Source organism: Bufo gargarizans, chromosome 8 (genome assembly GCF_014858855.1).
Source record: "Bufo gargarizans isolate SCDJY-AF-19 chromosome 8, ASM1485885v1, whole genome shotgun sequence".
In the NCBI taxonomy this organism is placed as follows: domain Eukaryota; kingdom Metazoa; phylum Chordata; class Amphibia; order Anura; family Bufonidae; genus Bufo; species Bufo gargarizans.
Genome location: NC_058087.1, coordinates 28,001,396 through 28,019,940, shown reverse-complemented (window position 1 = coordinate 28,019,940; position 18,545 = coordinate 28,001,396). Strand labels below are relative to the sequence as shown.

The window sequence follows — 18,545 nt, the reverse complement described above, 5'->3', positions numbered from 1 at the left end:
AATTGGGCGCTGACCCAAATGCCCACATACTGCAGCGGGGCACGGGAGCGCATAGTTCCCTGCCCCGCAGCCGATTACCGCCATAGGCTTCAGGCCTGAGGCCTATGGGGTAGTCACAGACGGGCGTGATGACGTCATTGCGCGCCTGTGCCGGGATGCGAGCAAGCACCTGGACAGGTGAGTTTTTATCTTTTGATTTATTTCATGTGCCTACTTTGGGGGGGATATGGGGGGTGGGGACACACAGGAGGACATATTAGTGAAGAGCTATCGAGTACATCGCGGGGAAATTACTATATTGTTTCTTCTGTATGGGGCAAATTACTATGGAAGGATTACTAGTGTAGGGGCAGTGTGGGGCCAAATTATTATGGGAGGGACTACTATATGGGACAGTGTGGGGGAAATTATTATGGGGGGGGATTACTATGTGTTGCTATTGGGGAGGCACTGTAGGGGCAATTCGATTATTTCTGGGGACACTATACAGAGATTATTACCTGGAGCACAATATAGGGGGTTATTATTATGGGGGCACTCTTTTTTAAAAAAAAATTATAATTATATGTATTTTAAATTTGGCAACCAAATTTTCCAGTTTAGGACCCAATTTGGGGTATTTTTTTTAGTCTGAATATGTCATATGGCCTAGGAAGAGACTGTGGCGCTCACAAAGCACCGCAGCCTCTTCATACAGAAAAAAAACTAAACTAAAATGGAAGGAGGGGCCCGAGTTGGGTAGACGGCCCCGAGCCTATCGCGCACTTAATCCGCCCCTGGGCACAGCGTCTCATAGAAACATAGAAACCTAGAATGTGTTGGCAGATAAGAACCATTTGGCCCATCTAGTCTGCCCAATATACTGAATCCTATGAATAGTCCCTGGCCCTATCTTATATGAAGGATGGCCTTATGCCTATCCCATGCATGCTTAAACTCCTTCACTGTATTTGCAGCTGCCACTTCTGCAGGAAGGCTATTCCATGCATCCACTACTCTCTCAGTAAAGTAATACTTCCTTATATTACTTTTAAACCTTTGCCCCTCTAATTTAAAACTGTGTCCTCTTGTGGTAGTTTTTCTTTTTTTTAAAATGCTCTCCTCCTTTACCGAGTTGATTCCCTTTATGTATTTAGCAGTTTCTCTCATCTCCCCTCTGCCTCGTCTTTCTTCCAAGCTATACATGTTAAGGTCCTTTAACCTTTCCTGGTAAGTTTTATCCTGCAATCCATGTACCAGTTTAGTAGCTCTTCTCTGAACTCTCTCTAGAGTATCTATATCCTTCTGGAGATATGGCCTCCAGTACTGAGCACAATACTCCAAGTGAGGTCTCACCAGTGTTCTGTACAGCGGCATAAGCGCCCCCCTCTGTCTACTGGTAATGCCTCTCCCTATACACCCCAGCATTCTGCTAGCATCTCCTGCTGCTCTATGACATGGTCTGCCTACCTTTAAGTCTTCTGAAATAATTACTCCTAAATCCCTTTCCTCAGATACTGAGGTCAGGACTGTGTCAAATATTCTATATTCTGCCCTTGGGTTTTTACGCCCCAGGTGCATTATCTTGCACTTATCCACATTAAATTTCAGTTGCCAGAGTTCTGACCATTCTTCTAGTTTTCCTAAATCCTTTTCCATTTGGCGTTTCCCTCCAGGAACATCAACCCTGTTACATATCTTTGTGTCATCAGCAAAAAGACAAACCTTACCATCGAGGCCTTTTGCAATATCACTTATGAAGATATTAAACAAAATTGGTCCCAGTACAGATCCCTGTGGAATCCCACTGGTAACATGACCTTGTTTTGAATGTTCTCCATTGACTACAACCCTCTGTTTCCTGTCCCTCAGCCACTGCCTAATCCACTCAACAATATGGGAGTCCAAGCACAAAGACTGCAGTTTATTGATAAGTCTTCTATGTGGGACAGTGTCAAAAGCCTTACTAAAATCTAGATATGCGATGTCTACTGCACCTCCACCATCTATTATTTTAGTCACCCAGTCAAAAAAATCTATAAGATTAGTTTGACATGATCTCCCTGAAGTAAACCCATGCTGTTTTTCATCTTGCAATCCATGGGATTTTAGATGTTCCACAATCCTATCCTTTAATAGGGTTTCCATTAATTTGCCTACTATTGATGTCAGACTCATAACCAGGAATTTGGTTTTCCGTTAGAAGTAGAAAAGCTTACTGACAACAGTTTAGGGCTCATGCACACGGACGTATTTTCTTTCCGTGTCCTTTTTTTTGCGGACCATACGCGGAACCATTAATTTCAGTGGGTCCACCAAAAAAAAAAAAGGAAGTTACTCCGTGTGCATTCCATTTTTTCGTATGTCCATTCCGCAAAGAAATAGAACATGTCCTATAATTGTCCACATTACAGACAAGGATAATACTGTTCTATTAGGGGTCGGATGTTCCGTTCCGAAAAATACAAAATGCACACGGAAAGTCATGCGGATCTGTGTTTTGCTGACCGCATAATACATACGGTCGTGTGCATGAGCCCTTAGTCCCAGGACCATTATCACTGGCGACAAACACTGAAGTTAAAGGGGTTGTCTAGGATTAGAAAAAGATGACCTGTTTCTTTCAAAAACAGCGCCACACATGTCCACAGGTTGCATCTGGTATTGCAGCTCGGCTCCACAGAATTGAATAGGGCTGCAATACCACTCGCAACCTGTGCACAGGGGTGGTGCTGTTTTTTAGAGGTAAGCAGTCCATGTTTTTTTAATCCCAGACAACAGTGTGATTCTAGGTGTACCTGCCCTTTGATTAGGTGATTGTTGCTTCATCTAATAACATAAAAGCAGTGTTCTGCTTTAAGAGCACTGGGTGTGTTCAGTAGGGGAAGAGTCACTGTAAAAAAAAAAAAACAGGATGTTGATCAGGTTAAACAGTAAGCGCTTGTGCTGGTTTGTTTGACTGTTCAGTTGCAGCAGACCCTCTCCTCTGAAAAGCGAGACCTATTCACGTTTATACTTAAATATACAACAGCTGTGCAATGGTATTTTTGGGTTGGGGGGGGGGGGGGTCATTCTATTTGCAGGAAAACTATTTTTGTTTTCAGCAATATCCTGCAGGGGAGCGCCACAGTGACCCCGCTGGACACACCTGGAATAGCAACTCATGAACAAAACAAAAAAAAAAGTTGCCAACTTTAGACTAGGGATGCTCAACCTGCAGCCCTCCAGCTGTTGTAAAACTACAACTCCCATCATGCCTGGGCAGCCTACAGCAGTGCATGGTGGGAGTTGTAGTTTTACAACAGCTGGAGGGCTGCAAGTTGAGCATCCCTGCTTTAGACTATGGTGGTTTGACTTCTGGTTCTTCAGAATGATAACGCTTTGAGCTCTTACATTCTGTGCAGATTAATTTCTTAAAGGGCTCGTCCACTTTAAGTTTAGTGGGAATCATCATGAAATGCAATCTACTAATATAATCTTATAAAAAGTTCTGCTCCAAGCTCGTACTTTAGTAACCGTCGCCCTAGTCATTGGGCAAAGCAGCCTGCTTGGACCTGCCATCTTGGCTGCTGATGGAGGGTCACATGACCAGGCGAATCCACCAGTAACTCCCACTGGGAAACTGGCACATGCGCTGCGGTGAGGAGGTTGATGGACGGATCTGGTCCTGAGACCCGCCATTTCAGGACAGGAGCTCCGTCCAGTCCGAAGAGATTACTTCGCCTGATGAACGAACGACACGAGGGTAAGAGCTTGACGCAGAATGCATAAGGCCCCATTCACACGACCGTATTTTTAGTCCGCATCTGATCCTCATTTTTTGCGGATTGGATTCGGGCCAATTCACTATAATGGGTGCGCCAAAAATACAGACAACACGCCTTGCGTCCATTTTCGCAAAAAAAAGACACAAATGGATCTGCATAAAAAAATAAAATAAAATGCAACACGGACATCATCTGTATTTTTTGGAGGATACATCCACATACAGTCCTATACACGCACCCTTAGGCCCCTTTCACACGAGCGAGTTTTCCGCGCGGGTGCAATGCGTGATGTGATCGCATTACGCCCGCACTGAATCCTGACCCATTCATTTCAACGGGTCTGTGTACATGAGCGTTGTTTTTCACGCATCAGTTCTGTGTTACGTGAAAAACGCAGCATGTTCTATATTCTGCGTTTTTCACGCAGCCCTGGCCCCATAGAAGTGAATGGGGATTCTGTAAAAAAAAAACGCATTGTATCCAAAAGTGCGATGCGTTTTTCACTGGTTGCTAAGAGATGTTGTTTGTAAACCTTCAGTTTTTATCACACGCGTGAAAAACGCATCAAAGCTAGGGATGAGCAAATAGACTTCGGATGAAACATCTGAAGTTGATTCGCATAAAACTTTGTTTCAATAGTATTAGAATGTATTGGCTCCGATGAGTCTAGCGAGACTTCGCATAATAACTTCCGAAATGTATTTATACTCTAAAAAAAAATAAAAAAAAAATTCCGGAACTCTGAACCGAACCCGAGTTCGGGAAATGGTTTTCATAGTTTTATTCCAGCCGCCTCTCGGCGTGTTGGCCGTGCTGCCGCCGGAACTCCGTCCCGTCCCATTATAGTCAATGGGGCCGGAGCGGACCTCCGGCGGCACGCATGCACTAGCAGGTAGTGCATTCCGGCTGCCGCTAGTGTGAAAGAAGCCTAACGCAGGACAGGACCTCCAGAAAAAAAAAAAAAGATGCTCTGTAACCGCTCCAATTAACTCAAGATTCACTAATAGGGTATATGACAATGGGATTTCTAAGCTAGATGGACCCTTTAAAAGGCGTCATGCTCCGGTTTTTAACACCAAGCTAAATTGTAACATTCCTCCAGCCTTCTGCCACCACTAGGGGGAGCTGACTGCATACTGTAATGTTCTTAGTGCCAATGAGATAGATAAAGGGCTCTATGGGGTTAGTGAACACATGGTTATTATAGAGATGTACTTTAGGGACCATGGACCCCGCGGTGTGACAAGTCTATGGTGATCTAATGGACCCTTTATACAGAAACCATTAAAGGGGTATTCCAGTCATATTGTTGTCCCCTATCCACAGGATAAGAGATAACTATTAGATCATTGGGATCCTACCGCCGAGACCCCCAATGATCACGAGAATGGGAACACCATATCCAAAATAAATACGGCACCGCACATTTCATAGTAGCTGTGTATCAAAACTCGGTTCCATTCATTTGAACTAGCTGCAGTACCAGGGGCAGCCACTGCAAAATGTATGGCACTGTGCTTCACAATGAAAGGGGCATAGCACTCGCTTTTGCCCCTTCAGTCCGGTGACTTTGTTGGTGCCAGGCGTGAGACCCCAAGGACAAGCCATTAATATCAAGGTCCTGGGAAAAAAAAAAAAAAAAAACCTTTATGGAAGTTCACACTTAGGATGACTGGGATTTAATTCCAGGCCCTTTAAGAGAGTTTGCCCAAAGACTATAAAGGATCTACCATGACAACAGAGGTGGAGTAAGTGCTTCTCATGTATTACGCCTGCATGTCTCACTCTTATGCTCCATTAACCATTTCCTCCCACCTGAACACGGATGTGATGAGTTCCCTTTAATTTGCACTTGTATTTGTGCAGCGGCTGCAGTGACACCATTGGCTTTGTGTGTTGGCGGCGTCGCTTTTAGGATAGGATGATGCTAATTACCCAAGCTCGTCTACTCCTGAACTAAGCCTCACTAAATCTTACCATTACAGTCATAAAACAAAAGGGAGACCCTTCCCCGTCATGTGTGTGGCTCAATGTCAGCCCTGAGTCAACGCCTGCACCCAGGGCTCGTCATATACAGTGATCTATACGGTATAATTCCCCCCATTCTGTAAATCATAAGGAGGGTAGGAAGCGAACCAGCGCTTTTATACAGGTCTCAGAACCTCAAGGCGACCTCTAGTATACTTAAAAGGCATCTGTCAGCAGTTTTGTACCTATGACACTGGATGACCTGTTACATGTGCACTTAGCAGCTGAAGGCGTCGGTCCCATGTTCATATGTGTCCACATTGCCTTGGAAAAAAATGATGTTTAAATATATGCAAATGAGCCTCTAGGAGCAACGGGGGCAGTTACCATTACACCTAGAGGCTCTGCTCTCTCTGCACTTTGATTGACAGGGCCAGGCAGTGAAAATGTCATCATTTTTCTCAGCAATGCGGGCACATATGAACATGGGACCAACACAGATGCCTTCAGCTGCCAAGCACACATGTAACAGGTCAGCCAGTGTCATAGCTACAAAACTGCTGACAGATGCCCTTTCAAGGGCTAGTCCCACCTGATACAGTGCCAGCCATAGTGTCCCAAAAAGTGATCATCATCCAGTGCAGTGTGTGAAATATGAACGGTGTGACGGCCGCATTTCCAGGATTGAACGTTGCTCGACTGACCTGAACTCACGGCTTGACAGTGATCCATGACGCTGTGAGTTCCTGCCTGGCCACGGGGCTTCTGTCCCCTACTCTACCGCATCACGCCAGTGTGAACTGATCTTAGGCTGGGCTTCCGAGTTCAGGTTTTTGGATGGGATTTATAAACAGAGGACACGTACAAAGGAAAGACAGAGACTTCTCTTTTTGAATCCACTCCTGCCTTTGCCTTCAAAAACTGCATTAAAAACCTGAACATAGAAACTCAGCCTAAGGGTCCATTCACACGTCTGTAGAATGGGTCCGCATCCGTGCGGACCCATTCATTCTCAATAGGGATGGAAACGATGCGGACAGCACACATTTTCCGAAAAAAATAATAGAACATGTCCTTTTCTAGTCCACAATAGTGGACAAGAATAGGCATTTCTATAGCGGTGCGGGCCCGGTGTATTGCAGATCCGCAATACACTACGGACGTGTGAATGGACCCTAAGGGTGTGACCCGGGCACTGTAAGCGCACAATCACCAGTTTCCACCTGTACAGTAGCAGTCTGTATGCCGTTATGGAGGCTACACGTGCAGCACCTGCACTTTTTGTAGTGGTTGTGCCTGGTTTTCCAGCTCATCCCTATTCACGTCAGTCAGGAGAAGCCGTATTGAGCTGCTGTACACTGCCAATAAAGGACGGAGCTGTGCCTTGTAAAGATAGCGATGATCCCTTTAATGGGGTTGTGCTACAAAAAAAAAAATATTCTACATTTTTTAAACCAGCATCTGGATCTGAAAACTTTTGTAATTGCATCTAATTGGGAGTTATTCAATGAAATCTATCTGTATAGCGCCACCTGCAGTTTATTCTTTGCCCTCTTTCTTGTCCACCTGGCAGGTGCCCAGTTTAAATCTTCAGCTGCCACCAGCCTAAAAGAAGCTGTAGCAGTTACAGGGAAAGAGCTGCAGTAAAAAGGACACGTCCCCCGAGCTGCCAGTCTGAAATTATTCCAGCAGTGACTATGGAGATCTCTGGATCCGTGTGCGGTACAGGACTGGTTCTGGCTTTGTTAGAAATCATCAATCACGGCATAACCCCTTTAAGCGTCGATACTGAATGCCGTGATGTGTGTGTGTGTGTGTGTGTGTGTGACTGGCGACAGGACACGTTGGTACGGTAAGCGCACTTTCCATTCCAACCTTTGTTTTTTTATAATAAACGCCCTTTATAGAAGAGATGAAACATGTAACATCTGACACAGCACAATGACAACACGCTCCAGAGGCCAGAGACGCAGCACTGGCCTGAGTTTAGCAGCCTCTGGGGGACAGAACCGAGGACGCGTTATATAAGGCGAGGACACGTCGTCTACGTACCGGCACTCAGAAGTAGCCTGCAGTTCATGTGTTAAAAATAAAATAAAATCAGAAATAAAACCTGAAGACATAAAAGGGACAAGAGAGTCACTCTTGACAGACACCACAGACCAGACCACCACCATCTGGAATTGTCCTACAGTACGACACTGGTGGTCCGACGGAAGCAGCACTTGAGTGAAGTCACTTGCCATGACATCATATCCTCGTGGTGGCTTGCCCATCTACAATGGGGTGCAGCGCCTCAAGTTGGGTCAGTATGGTGGAGATGTACGGCCTTTCTAGATGGTCTACCACCATCATGGAGGACAGCAGAGACTGCAGGCCTTGGGAATACCTGGAGGGAAAAATGCAAATGCAAATAAACTGCAAAGCCACCTTAAATATAATACAGCAGCACCTGGGAGACTTGCAACCCTGGATTCATGGACTAGAATCTGACCCGGAGAAACAACTGAATGGAGTTTATATCTAAGCATCTACACCTTGATGCACGTTGTGTACCGGCGACTCTACTTATATACCATCAAGCAATGAGCCCAGATGGGACTGCAATCTGTCGCTATAGCAATGTGGGCTTTGGACAGAATCAATCTCCTTCCCCCTCTGGCAGCTGACAATACTTCTCCTCAGCTATAGAGCAATGTTACTGCAGAAGCTCTGCTCCTCTTCCGACAAGCAGGGCAGAAAGTTGTTTCTATGGCTGCCTTGCAGTGAATAGATTACAATGCACAGACCTGTGGGGTGACAGCCTGTGCATGCGTGTCCACCAGCACTCAGGTCAGTAGATGGATGTGCTCATTGCTATACATGCTGAACCCCACGTGACGCTATACTATGTAAGTAAATGAACGCCAGGTGGCACCACAGTATGTAAGTAAATCGTAACAAGATGTAAATGGAAAAATAGGCTTCAGTGTTCGAGCCCAGCGTTACCTGTTATTTTCAGGTATTGAGATACGGTTCTGGACAGCCAGAGCTACACTGTCTCCCTTCTGGAAAATCATGTCGTAGGGGCCCTCCCCGAACATCATGGAGTAGAGCACACAGCCGAGAGACTGCGGGAGGGAGCACATAATATAATTACAATCTGTCCCAAGCAATCTATACACAGAGAGAAAAGCCGATTTCCTACCCAGATATCGGTCCGCTCGTCAATCACACAGTTACTGCTCACACTAAAGAGCTCCGGGGCCCGGTAGGAAATGGTGCATCTCTGTGCAGCCCAGTCCTAGGAGACAGAAAAGGGTGGAAAATACCTGGAAACACTACATCTCTCCATGCAGCACAGGCACTGAAAAAACTACAGGTCTACCATGAGCCCTGCAAACTTGGTATGCAGCTCTGGATGTGACTGGAGTATAAGGCGTATTCCTCAGCATTAAATGTAGACTGTAAATTAGAATTATGCGATAAAGCATCCAATACCTGCACAGCCATCGCCTGCCGACTTCCATTCACCTCAATACGAGCATGATTCATTGAGCCGAGATCCATCAGAAGAGGCCGGTCATCCTCCTCCAGTAACACGTTTGTGGGTTTTAAGTCTCTAAAATGAATAAAAAAAATAGGCGGATGATAAAGTGATTATTCTAAACTGCTTTCCCATCATGCCTCTGGGCTTTTTTCCCCTTACTCTAGGACAGGCATGCTCAACCTGCGGCCCTCCACCTGTTGTAAAACTACAACTCCCAAAATGCCCTGCTGTAGGGGCATGCTGGGAGTTGTAGTTTTGCAACAGCTGGACGGCCGCAGGTTGAGCATGCCTGCTCTAGAAGATTTCTCCTGTGCGCATTACTGCCCCCTGCTGGGTAATTAACAGTGTATGAGCAGCAAGAAGAGTGGGGGAAGGAAACGGACAACTGTTCTGAAAACATTTTTTGGGGTGGTTAATTTATAATACAAGAATTTGATGGTATAAAACATCTCCATTGGTTACTGATACGGAGCAGAAAAGAATTTTCATGCTGGAGTTGCTTTATAAAGGTTTATCCTTGTATAATAATTTTTAGGTCCAACGTTCTGTGCGGACTAATTTCCTAATATCTTTACAGGCGTCAGAGATCTATTTTTTGGATACAGAGCTCCAAGTCCCCTGCACAAAAAGTCTAGCTTCCTGCAGCCACCACTAGGGGGAGCTCACCGCACATGGTGTTACTCTGGAGGTCAATGTATACACAGTATACAGTCAGCTCCCCCTAGTGGCTGAAATTTAAGGGGGCTTTTCTGTGAAATGAAAAATTGTACAATCAGTGTGGGTTTCAGCATAAAGCAGGACAGCTGTTTGAAGAGGAGGCAGTGGCGCTGGTACGAGAACCGCTTCCTCTTCAATATTACACTGCGCGGCGGAGCAGTGTGATTACAAGTGCTTCTCCTATTCAAGTGAATGGAACAAGCACTTCTGATTACACCGTGCCGCCGAGACTTCAGAGATAACGCGCAGTGTAATCTTGACTAAGTAGCGTTCACACGAGCATTGCCTCTTCTTCAAACAGCTAATCGTCAGGGTGCCGGAAGGTTGACCCCCGCTGACCAGATATTGATTACCTATCCTAAGGAAAGGTTATCACTATGTACTGGCTGCACAACCCCCTTTATTAAGCAAAGAAGTAGTTGGATATTCACTTTGGGTATATGTGTATTTGGCTTTGTATTTTGCTGCCACATTAAAGGGGTATTCCGGTTATAACACGTTATCTACAGGATAGGGAATAAGTAGTAGATCGTCAGGCCTGGGCCATATCAGTCAGTCTTGAGTGGGACTCACAGACTCCTCCCTCCTCCCATTGTAAGCATGGTTACATGCTGGAGGTAACTGGTGAGCTGTTTGTGAGTCGGCCTCATGCTCCTGTAATTTGCCCACTGGCTCCTGGTATCGCCCATACGGCTCAGGTAGGAGAGTGTTAGGTCTCGGGCTACTTGAGAAACCTTGACGTGGTGCCCGGGCTCAGACATGTCCTACACCGTAGGACATGTTGACTAATCTCTCAATTTTAAAATCAGTTTGAGGGTTTAGTGAGACTGCAGAGTGCACCTGTATTTGTTGTTGTTTTGTTATATTGATTATGACATACGCACTTGTTACCTTGTGTGAGATGTCTATTGTGGTACTTGTGGTTCGCCGCGGGCATCCTCCACCGTATGCATTTTGCTGGGGATCGCCATTAGCAACGGGCCACAAGTGCAGGATTTGCTCCCCTGTATATATGCACGACTGCATGTGGGTTTGAGTACCTCCTGCTAATGCCACCCTGTCTTTTTAGATCGTCAGGGGTCCCCAAGAAATGACTGGAGCGGCAAGTCAAGCATGCAGCACGCCACTTCACAGACTGTCAGAGATTGCCAAGACACACAGTAATGCCACAGAGAATAAAAGGAGCGACTGCGTGCACGCTTCAACAGCCGGTCCACTCATTTCAGGGTACGGGGCCCTCTTTCTTATGATTGGCGGACCACCATCAATCTATTAGTTATCCCCTGTCCTATAGATACAGGATACCTTCTTACAACTGGGAAACCCCGTGATTGATAATTACCTGTGAGCATAGCCCTGGTCATGAATGGCTTTCAGTCCTAGACAAATCCCATGCAGAATATACAGGATCTTCTCTTCGGACAGGAATGCATTCTTATCTCGTAGAGCTTCCACCTCATTCCACAATGTCCCCCTCTGAAAAAAAAATAAATAATAATATAACTGCATAATGTGCTTCTTAGTTCCCTGTGTCCCTTAACTCTTTCCGGACCACCGCCAAACATGTATGGCAGACTGGACGTCAAAAATAAATAAATATGGAGAACGGCAGAAGCAGAGCAAGTGCCATAGCCGCCAGTTTTCTGGGGTCTTAAACCGCAGCAATGTCTGCAATTGGCAATAACGCCGATCACAGACATGTAACCCCTCAGAGGTCGTGGCCAATTGTGACCATGGCATCTGAGAGGGGTTTTTTCCTGGGAACACTGTGCTCCCGACGCCCGAACAGCGCAGAGATCGAGGAAGCTGTTCATTCTCTGTATTAGCCTCGAGCCCTGCACCACCGTGTCCCAAAATACCTGTACTATTAAAATATAAACATATTTATCCCTTTTGGCGAATTCCGTAATGGAAAGAAAAAATTTAAATGGCTGTTTTGTTTTTTTTTGTCGCTTCACCAACCCTCCCTCCCCAAAAAAAAAAAAAAGAAGAAAAATGTAATCAAAAAGTCATACACACTTCAAAATAGCATCAATAAAAGGTACAGATTGCCAAACAAAAAATGAGGGGGGTCAGAATATGGGGATTTTTTTTTTTTTCAGGATTAAAACACAAGAAAAACGTAATTGTTACTCATGTTCTTTAACAAAAATAATTTTGACTGTTTGGCCCCATGCACACGGCCGTTGTTCACGGCCGTGTGCGGGCCGTGGAACCGCGGCCTGGATCCCTCCTGAGAGCAGGAGCGCACGGCGTCACTGGTTGCTATGACGCCGTGCGCTCCCTGCTGCCGGCACAGTACAGTAATACACTGGTATGATCTATACCAGTGTATTACTGTATTGCGGCGGCGGCAGCAGGGAGGGAGCGCACGGCGTCATAGCAACCAGTGACGCCGTGCGCTCCTGCTCTCAGGAGGGATCCAGGCCGCGGTTCCACGGCCGTGAACAACGGCCGTGTGCATGGGGCCTTTGATTGTTTTTTTGTATCATCGTGACATATGCCTTATTCTTTTGACTTTGTATGCATATACAAAACCAATAAAATAAAACACAAGAAAAACAATATAAATGTGGTATTGCTGTAATTGTACTGATTTGGAGAACAAAAGGTATCAGGTCAGTTATAAAAACCCCGTGAAGACGAAACCCATAAAACTAAGGCGGAATTGTGGGGGTTTTTCCAGTTCCATCCCACCACATTATATGCAATATTTAATTGTCCCACCAAAAAGCAAGCTCCCATACGGCTATGTGAAGAAGAAAAAAAAAAAAAAAGGTCTGGCTCCGGCAGGAGGTAAAATAGGAAAATGCAAAAACGGAAAGTCACAAGGTCTTGAAGAGGTTAAAGTAGTTGTCCAGCCTTAGAAAAAATATGGCTGCTTTCTTCAAACAGCGCCACACCTGTCGACAGGTTACATGTGGGATCGCAGCCCAGCTCCATTCATTTCTGTTCAGCTAAGGTACGATACCAGATGTAATTCATGGTGGGGCGTTGTTTTTGGCAAAAAATCTGCCATGTTTTTCTACTCCTAGACAAACCCTTTGAACTTCTGCGTGGGAGGAGAAAAGCAAAAACCACTTGAGGTGTCACTTGGCTCTCCAGCTGTTGTAAAACTACAAATCCCAGTATGCCCAGTCTGCCTACAGCTATCAGCCTACAGCAGGGCATGATGGGATTTGTAGTTTTACAACAGCTGGAGGGCTGCACTTTGCCCATCCTGTAGTGTAAAGAGTAGACCTATTTCCCCATCTTAAGAAACAGAACGAATAAACTGTGGGTTTTTAGCCTCCCACTTGCGGGAGAAAAACCGGCAGCGTTTTACACCAGCAGAAAAGCGGATGAGACTACACGCTGCAAATCCATGCATGTGCCCTTCCATACCCTAGTCACATCCAGAGCTGCATTCAGAATTCTGCTGGCTTCCTGTTAACGGAGAGCAGTGCACTGTAGGAGTTCAGATAATAACACAGCTAGAGCCAAGCTGCCATGTCGCATAACCAACAGAAGGTTGGAGAAAAATTGCTGCGGTCCAAAAGCAGCTCTGGATGTGAATGGAGGAAACAACATAAATTTTTATCTTGCGGCTATTGTGCTCCAGATAACAAGTGGTCATGTGATCACTTCCAGGTCCTTACAGATGACTGGGAAAAAAACACGCGGCAAAACAAACACACAATGGCGCCACGCCCCACAGCCCTGCTATGGGAAAACCGCAAACATTAAGACAGAGCTGAGCGTCGCTGCTGTGTTTACCCTCACGAAGGGGAGCAGGAGCCAGGCCTCCCACTTGGGTCCTTTCTCCATCATGCAGTGCGCCTCCAGACGCAGAATATTGGGGTGACTGAATAAACGATGCATCTCCATCTCATGCAGAGCTTCCTTCCGATCTTCCCGGTCATGGCATAATATACGCTTCAGGGCGTAAAACCGCCCGTCGTGGACCCCTTCAAATAGATCTACATAGCTGAATCCCCTGAAAAAGAAGAAGTCGGACAAATAACAATATCCTATGCACGAGTCCCATACCATTTAAAGGGAACCTGATTCCTGTGTCCAAGAAAAAAAACGAAACAATTTTTTTTTTATGCAAGGCTGCCCCCTACTGACAACAACTAAACTGCACTGAGAGATCCTGACTATGAATCAAGTTAGGCTACTTTCACACTTGCGTTTTGTGCGTTCAGATAATACAGCCGTCTGCATCCGTTCAGAACAGATCCGTTTGTATTATCTGTAACTTAGCCAAGACGGATCCGTCATGAACACCATTAAAAGTCAATGGAGGACGGATCATTTTTCTATTGTGTCAGTGAAAACGGATCCGTCCCCATTGACTTACATTGTGTGCCAGGACGGATCCGTTTGGTTCAGTTTCATCAGACAGAAACCAAAACGCTGCAAGCAGCCTCCAGAGCGGAATGGAGACTGAACGGAGGCAAACTGACGCATTCTGAGCGGATCCTTCTCCATTCAGAATGCATTAGAATGCAAACTGATCCGTTTTGGACTGATTGTTAGAGTCCTGAACGGATCTCACAAACGGAAAGCCAAAACGCCAGTGTGAAAGTAGACTTACACATATACAGACTTGCATATTTAAAGGGACTGTCCACTGTGGACTGATGCACACCCCTTTTCCCCAAGTTTGCTCGAATGACGGAGTCAAAGCACGTTGCCTATATGGCTTCTCTGAGAAACTGTCACAGCTCCCAAATCTTGCTGTAACCACACTACAATTTAAAGGGGTCTTCCAGTTAGAACACCTTATCCTGCATCCAATGGATAGAGGATAAAGATTAGATTGGGGGGTTCTGAATGCTGGGAACCTCACCAAACATGAGAACAGGTGAATAGAGTGGCGAGCGTTCGTAGGAATCATCTGGCAGTGTAATACTGCCGCTAATTACCCCATAATCGGACAATCGTGATCCTTTAGCATGCTGAAAGATCGCGATTTGCCGATGCTGTCTAATCATGGCCTGCTGCTGGAAAATAACTAGACAGGATGAGGATGAGCGATGGTATAATGGATCGCTTCTGCCCATACTGTGGAGGAGATCGCCGCATGTAGTAGCAGCAGTCTCCTCCGCTAGTGAGCAGGCGATTGCCAGGAAGGAACGCTTCCCTCCAGACAATCGCCTGCAGAGTCATTTGTGTAATACAGCCTCATGCACACGGCCGCTGTTTGGGTCCGCACCCGAGCCGCCATTTTGACGGCTCGCATGCGGACTCATTCACTTCAATGGGACCGCAAAAGATGCGGACAGCACTTCGTCTGCTGTCCGCATCTGTGGCTCCGTTCTGCGGCCCCGCAAAAAAAATATAACGTCCTATTCTTGTCCACGCTTTGCGGACAAGAATAGGCATTTATATTGCCGAATAGGATTTTTGCAGATCCGCGGTTTGCAGACCGCAAAAAACGGCACAGCCGTGTACATGAGGCCTTAAGAGACTGCTGGAGATAGTCGACTGCTATGCTATCCGCAGCAGACCTGTAGAGATGAATTCAGCAGAGGTCGCACACGCTTGACTACAGCTCCAGGAGGCACGGGCCCCCCTGTTCCTGCGAGTGGATTGAGGAGAACTTGTTCTAACCAGAATACCACCTTTAATACAAAGAGGCCACAACGGATATGTGGACCCGATGCTTACTCACCCCTCTCCCAGCTTCTGGATGAAGAGGTAACGCCTGTTTTCAATGGTTATGACCCCTCGAGAGCAGATACAGAGAGTGGATCCCATTGCGGCTCATACATGCTGCACACCCTGCAGAGGAAGAGAAATGCAGCGTCATAAACCGAACACAGAGGATGGAGAATCGAGCATCCTGACAATGCGCTGTTCGACTAGGCCCCGTTTACATCACGCCCTGTTCTGCGCATGCGCTGTAAACACTCTCAGCGCAGATATCAAATGCATCCAAAAAACTGAGTACATGGCAGGCGCCAGATTTATTATCGACTCTTCTTACCCCTCTTTCAGCACCAGGCGCCAGCAAGTCCATCTACCTTTGCCAATGCATTTAAATTCAGGGCTATAAGGCAGCTACAACTCTGGCATCCGTTATTTATCCTCTGATGCAGGTGACCCGCTGTCACGTGTGTGAATGGCGTCTGTAGTCACCGCTGTAAGGCCGGATTCACACTTGCGTTGTTAATTCCGGTATTGAGATCTCAATGCCGGAATTAAACGGATCCGTTTTGATTTTGCAACATCAGGAGGCATCCGTTCTGTTAGGATGCGGCTGTGTGAAAGCAAAACGGAACAAACCGGATCAGTCACTAAATACACTGAAAGTCAATGCGTGACGGATCAGTTTTTTGGGATCCTATAAAACCAGATCCGTCACCATTGACTTACATTGTTTTTAGTTACGGATCCGGTTTGTTCTGTTTTGATGACCGGACACAAAACGGAATGCTGATGGAACGGAAGACATCCTGAGGATTAAACGTAAAGTTTTTTTTTCTTCTGGTTTTGAGATTCTCTGCCGGAAAATAACAACGCAAGTGTGAAACAGGCCTAAGCACTACCTGCTCCTAGTTTGAGACTGTCCTTCCCAGTAATACATGCCGGATCTGTGTGTCCAGGATGCTGATGTCTTCCCCTGCAAACCGCCTTGTATTGTGCTTTCCCCCCTATCTACAGCCTGGGTGACCTGCCCTCCTTTTCTTCCTTCTCCACTCTCTGATCTGCCGTGTACAGCCCCCTCCTCCTCCCTGCTGCTATCCCTAACACAGAGAATGGCACAGAACAATGCAGAATCTGAACAGCTTTACACACAATCTACAGGAGCAAAATCGTAGGAATTTTCTTTTTTAAAGACCATTTTGAAAGTTAGTTGATTTTGCCTTTAGGGACAATTAGGGTACAGCCACACGTAAGCGGAACCGTGTGCGAAAAATACAGAGCCTTCATGAGATTTTAAATGCCGTCCTGTCTCGTCCCTACGCTCTACACTGCAGCTCTGCTCGCTCAGGCGAGCTGGTCACAAGCACAGTGCATGGAACACTGGTTACCAGAGTGACTACAAACCAGTGGCGTCAAGTCGAAAAAGGATACGTAATTGATGCGCTCAGACTGAGGGGAGGAGCCTTATAGCGCAAATAATACATGATGGGGCGTCCACTGAAATAAACGGACGTCCATACTGGTCATGAATCTCACCGGGTAACACGACGGACTGGCGAAGTGTGGACGCTTCGAGAAAATTTTTAAAGGGTGTAAAACAGGACAACCCCTTTAAGATAAAGTGATATGAAACAAAGCGGGATTCGTGTTGAATCGTCTGCGTTTTTTTTCCGCCAGGTGTACCACACGACTGTGTGCATTTGTCTGAACCGCGTCAGTCACGACAACAATGGTCACCTGACCGCTGAGTATTGTTCATGTACATTGTGAACATATTTTGGGGTATTTCCTATGCCCATTGTGTAGATTATATAGGTGCTGGTGGATGGGACCCGCATACACACCCCAGGTCCCGGCTGCTACTTACCGCTAGAATGGAGGCTCAGCCCGGTGATGCCAACACAGCAGCCCCCGGCTCAGCCCGGAACCGGGGAAACAATCAGCTGGAAGCGCTGGCCGATGACGTCATGGAAACGCGCCTCCATCCAGGGGAGGTCATGTGACCTGGCGTTGCTCGGCTACCCACGCTCAGTTTCCTGGTTGGAGGGGATGGGGTGAAGCCTAGAGTGTATGGGCTGCCGGGAGGTGTCAAGTGTCACGTGGGGGAAATGTGTCAGGTTCAGTGTAGGGCAGGGGTCAGCAAGCGCTGTGAAAACTACAACTCCCAGCATACTTAGGGAGTTTCAGCAACAGCCTAGAAAGTTTGCATACTGGGAGTTGTAGTTTCACATCTGCTGGGGGGTTGCTGACCCCTGGTGTAGGGGTATATTCAGACATAATGGTTATTTTGCTTTTTTTTTATATAGCTGGGGATGGCTACATTGCATATAATGATTGTCCCCGGGGCTGCAGTGTGACCCGACATTTGCAGCAAATCCAACACCGCATTCAAGCCGCATGAGACTTTGCTACCATAGACTGTAATGGACAAATAGGTTCTGCCCCTTTATGGGTGGGACTTACATAAGCCCACCTTATGGACCACAATACAAGCTGCATGCCCCTGCCCCGCCACCTGCTTGTGTTTTTACAGACAAATCATTGCTCGAAAAGCTGCACCGCAGCGTGTGAACACAGCCCTATCAGCTCTACGTAAACGTTAGGATAAGGTCACATGTACCATACTGCCCGAATGTCCCTCTTTGCTCCTTAAATGTCCCTCTTTTTGATCTGAGGTGTAGTTTTGCATTATTACATTTACAATATTGATCCCTGGTTCCTATCTATATATTAAAGCCCGCCTTGCATAATATTTCCATATTTGATGCAATTTTGATTTTACAAATCTTTATATTCAGATAATTTTGCGCTATTGTGTAAAAAAGCTATAGAAGTATATAAATATGCAGCAAAAGTGTAGCTTTCACATAATAAACCATAAGTCTCCCTCTTTGACTGTCCAAAAAGTTGGGGGGTATGCATGTACTGGTATAGTGTATTACTGTCCAGCA

At 46.2% G+C, this 18,545-nt stretch overlaps 1 protein-coding gene across 1 annotated transcript; it reads right to left on the bottom strand.

Moving 5' to 3' along the window:
- Positions 1-7,121: 7,121 nt before the first annotated feature.
- Positions 7,122-17,615, bottom strand: STK16 (serine/threonine kinase 16). Its single transcript, XM_044303618.1, has 8 exons — positions 17,462-17,615; positions 15,620-15,729; positions 13,717-13,936; positions 11,303-11,436; positions 9,195-9,315; positions 8,902-8,997; positions 8,703-8,824; positions 7,122-8,103 (listed from the first exon to the last, which is right to left on the bottom strand). Exons 2-8 carry the CDS (start codon positions 15,703-15,705, stop codon positions 7,965-7,967), a joined length of 918 nt encoding a protein of 305 aa, XP_044159553.1. The 5' UTR covers positions 15,706-15,729; positions 17,462-17,615; the 3' UTR covers positions 7,122-7,964.
- Positions 17,616-18,545: the final 930 nt, after the last annotated feature.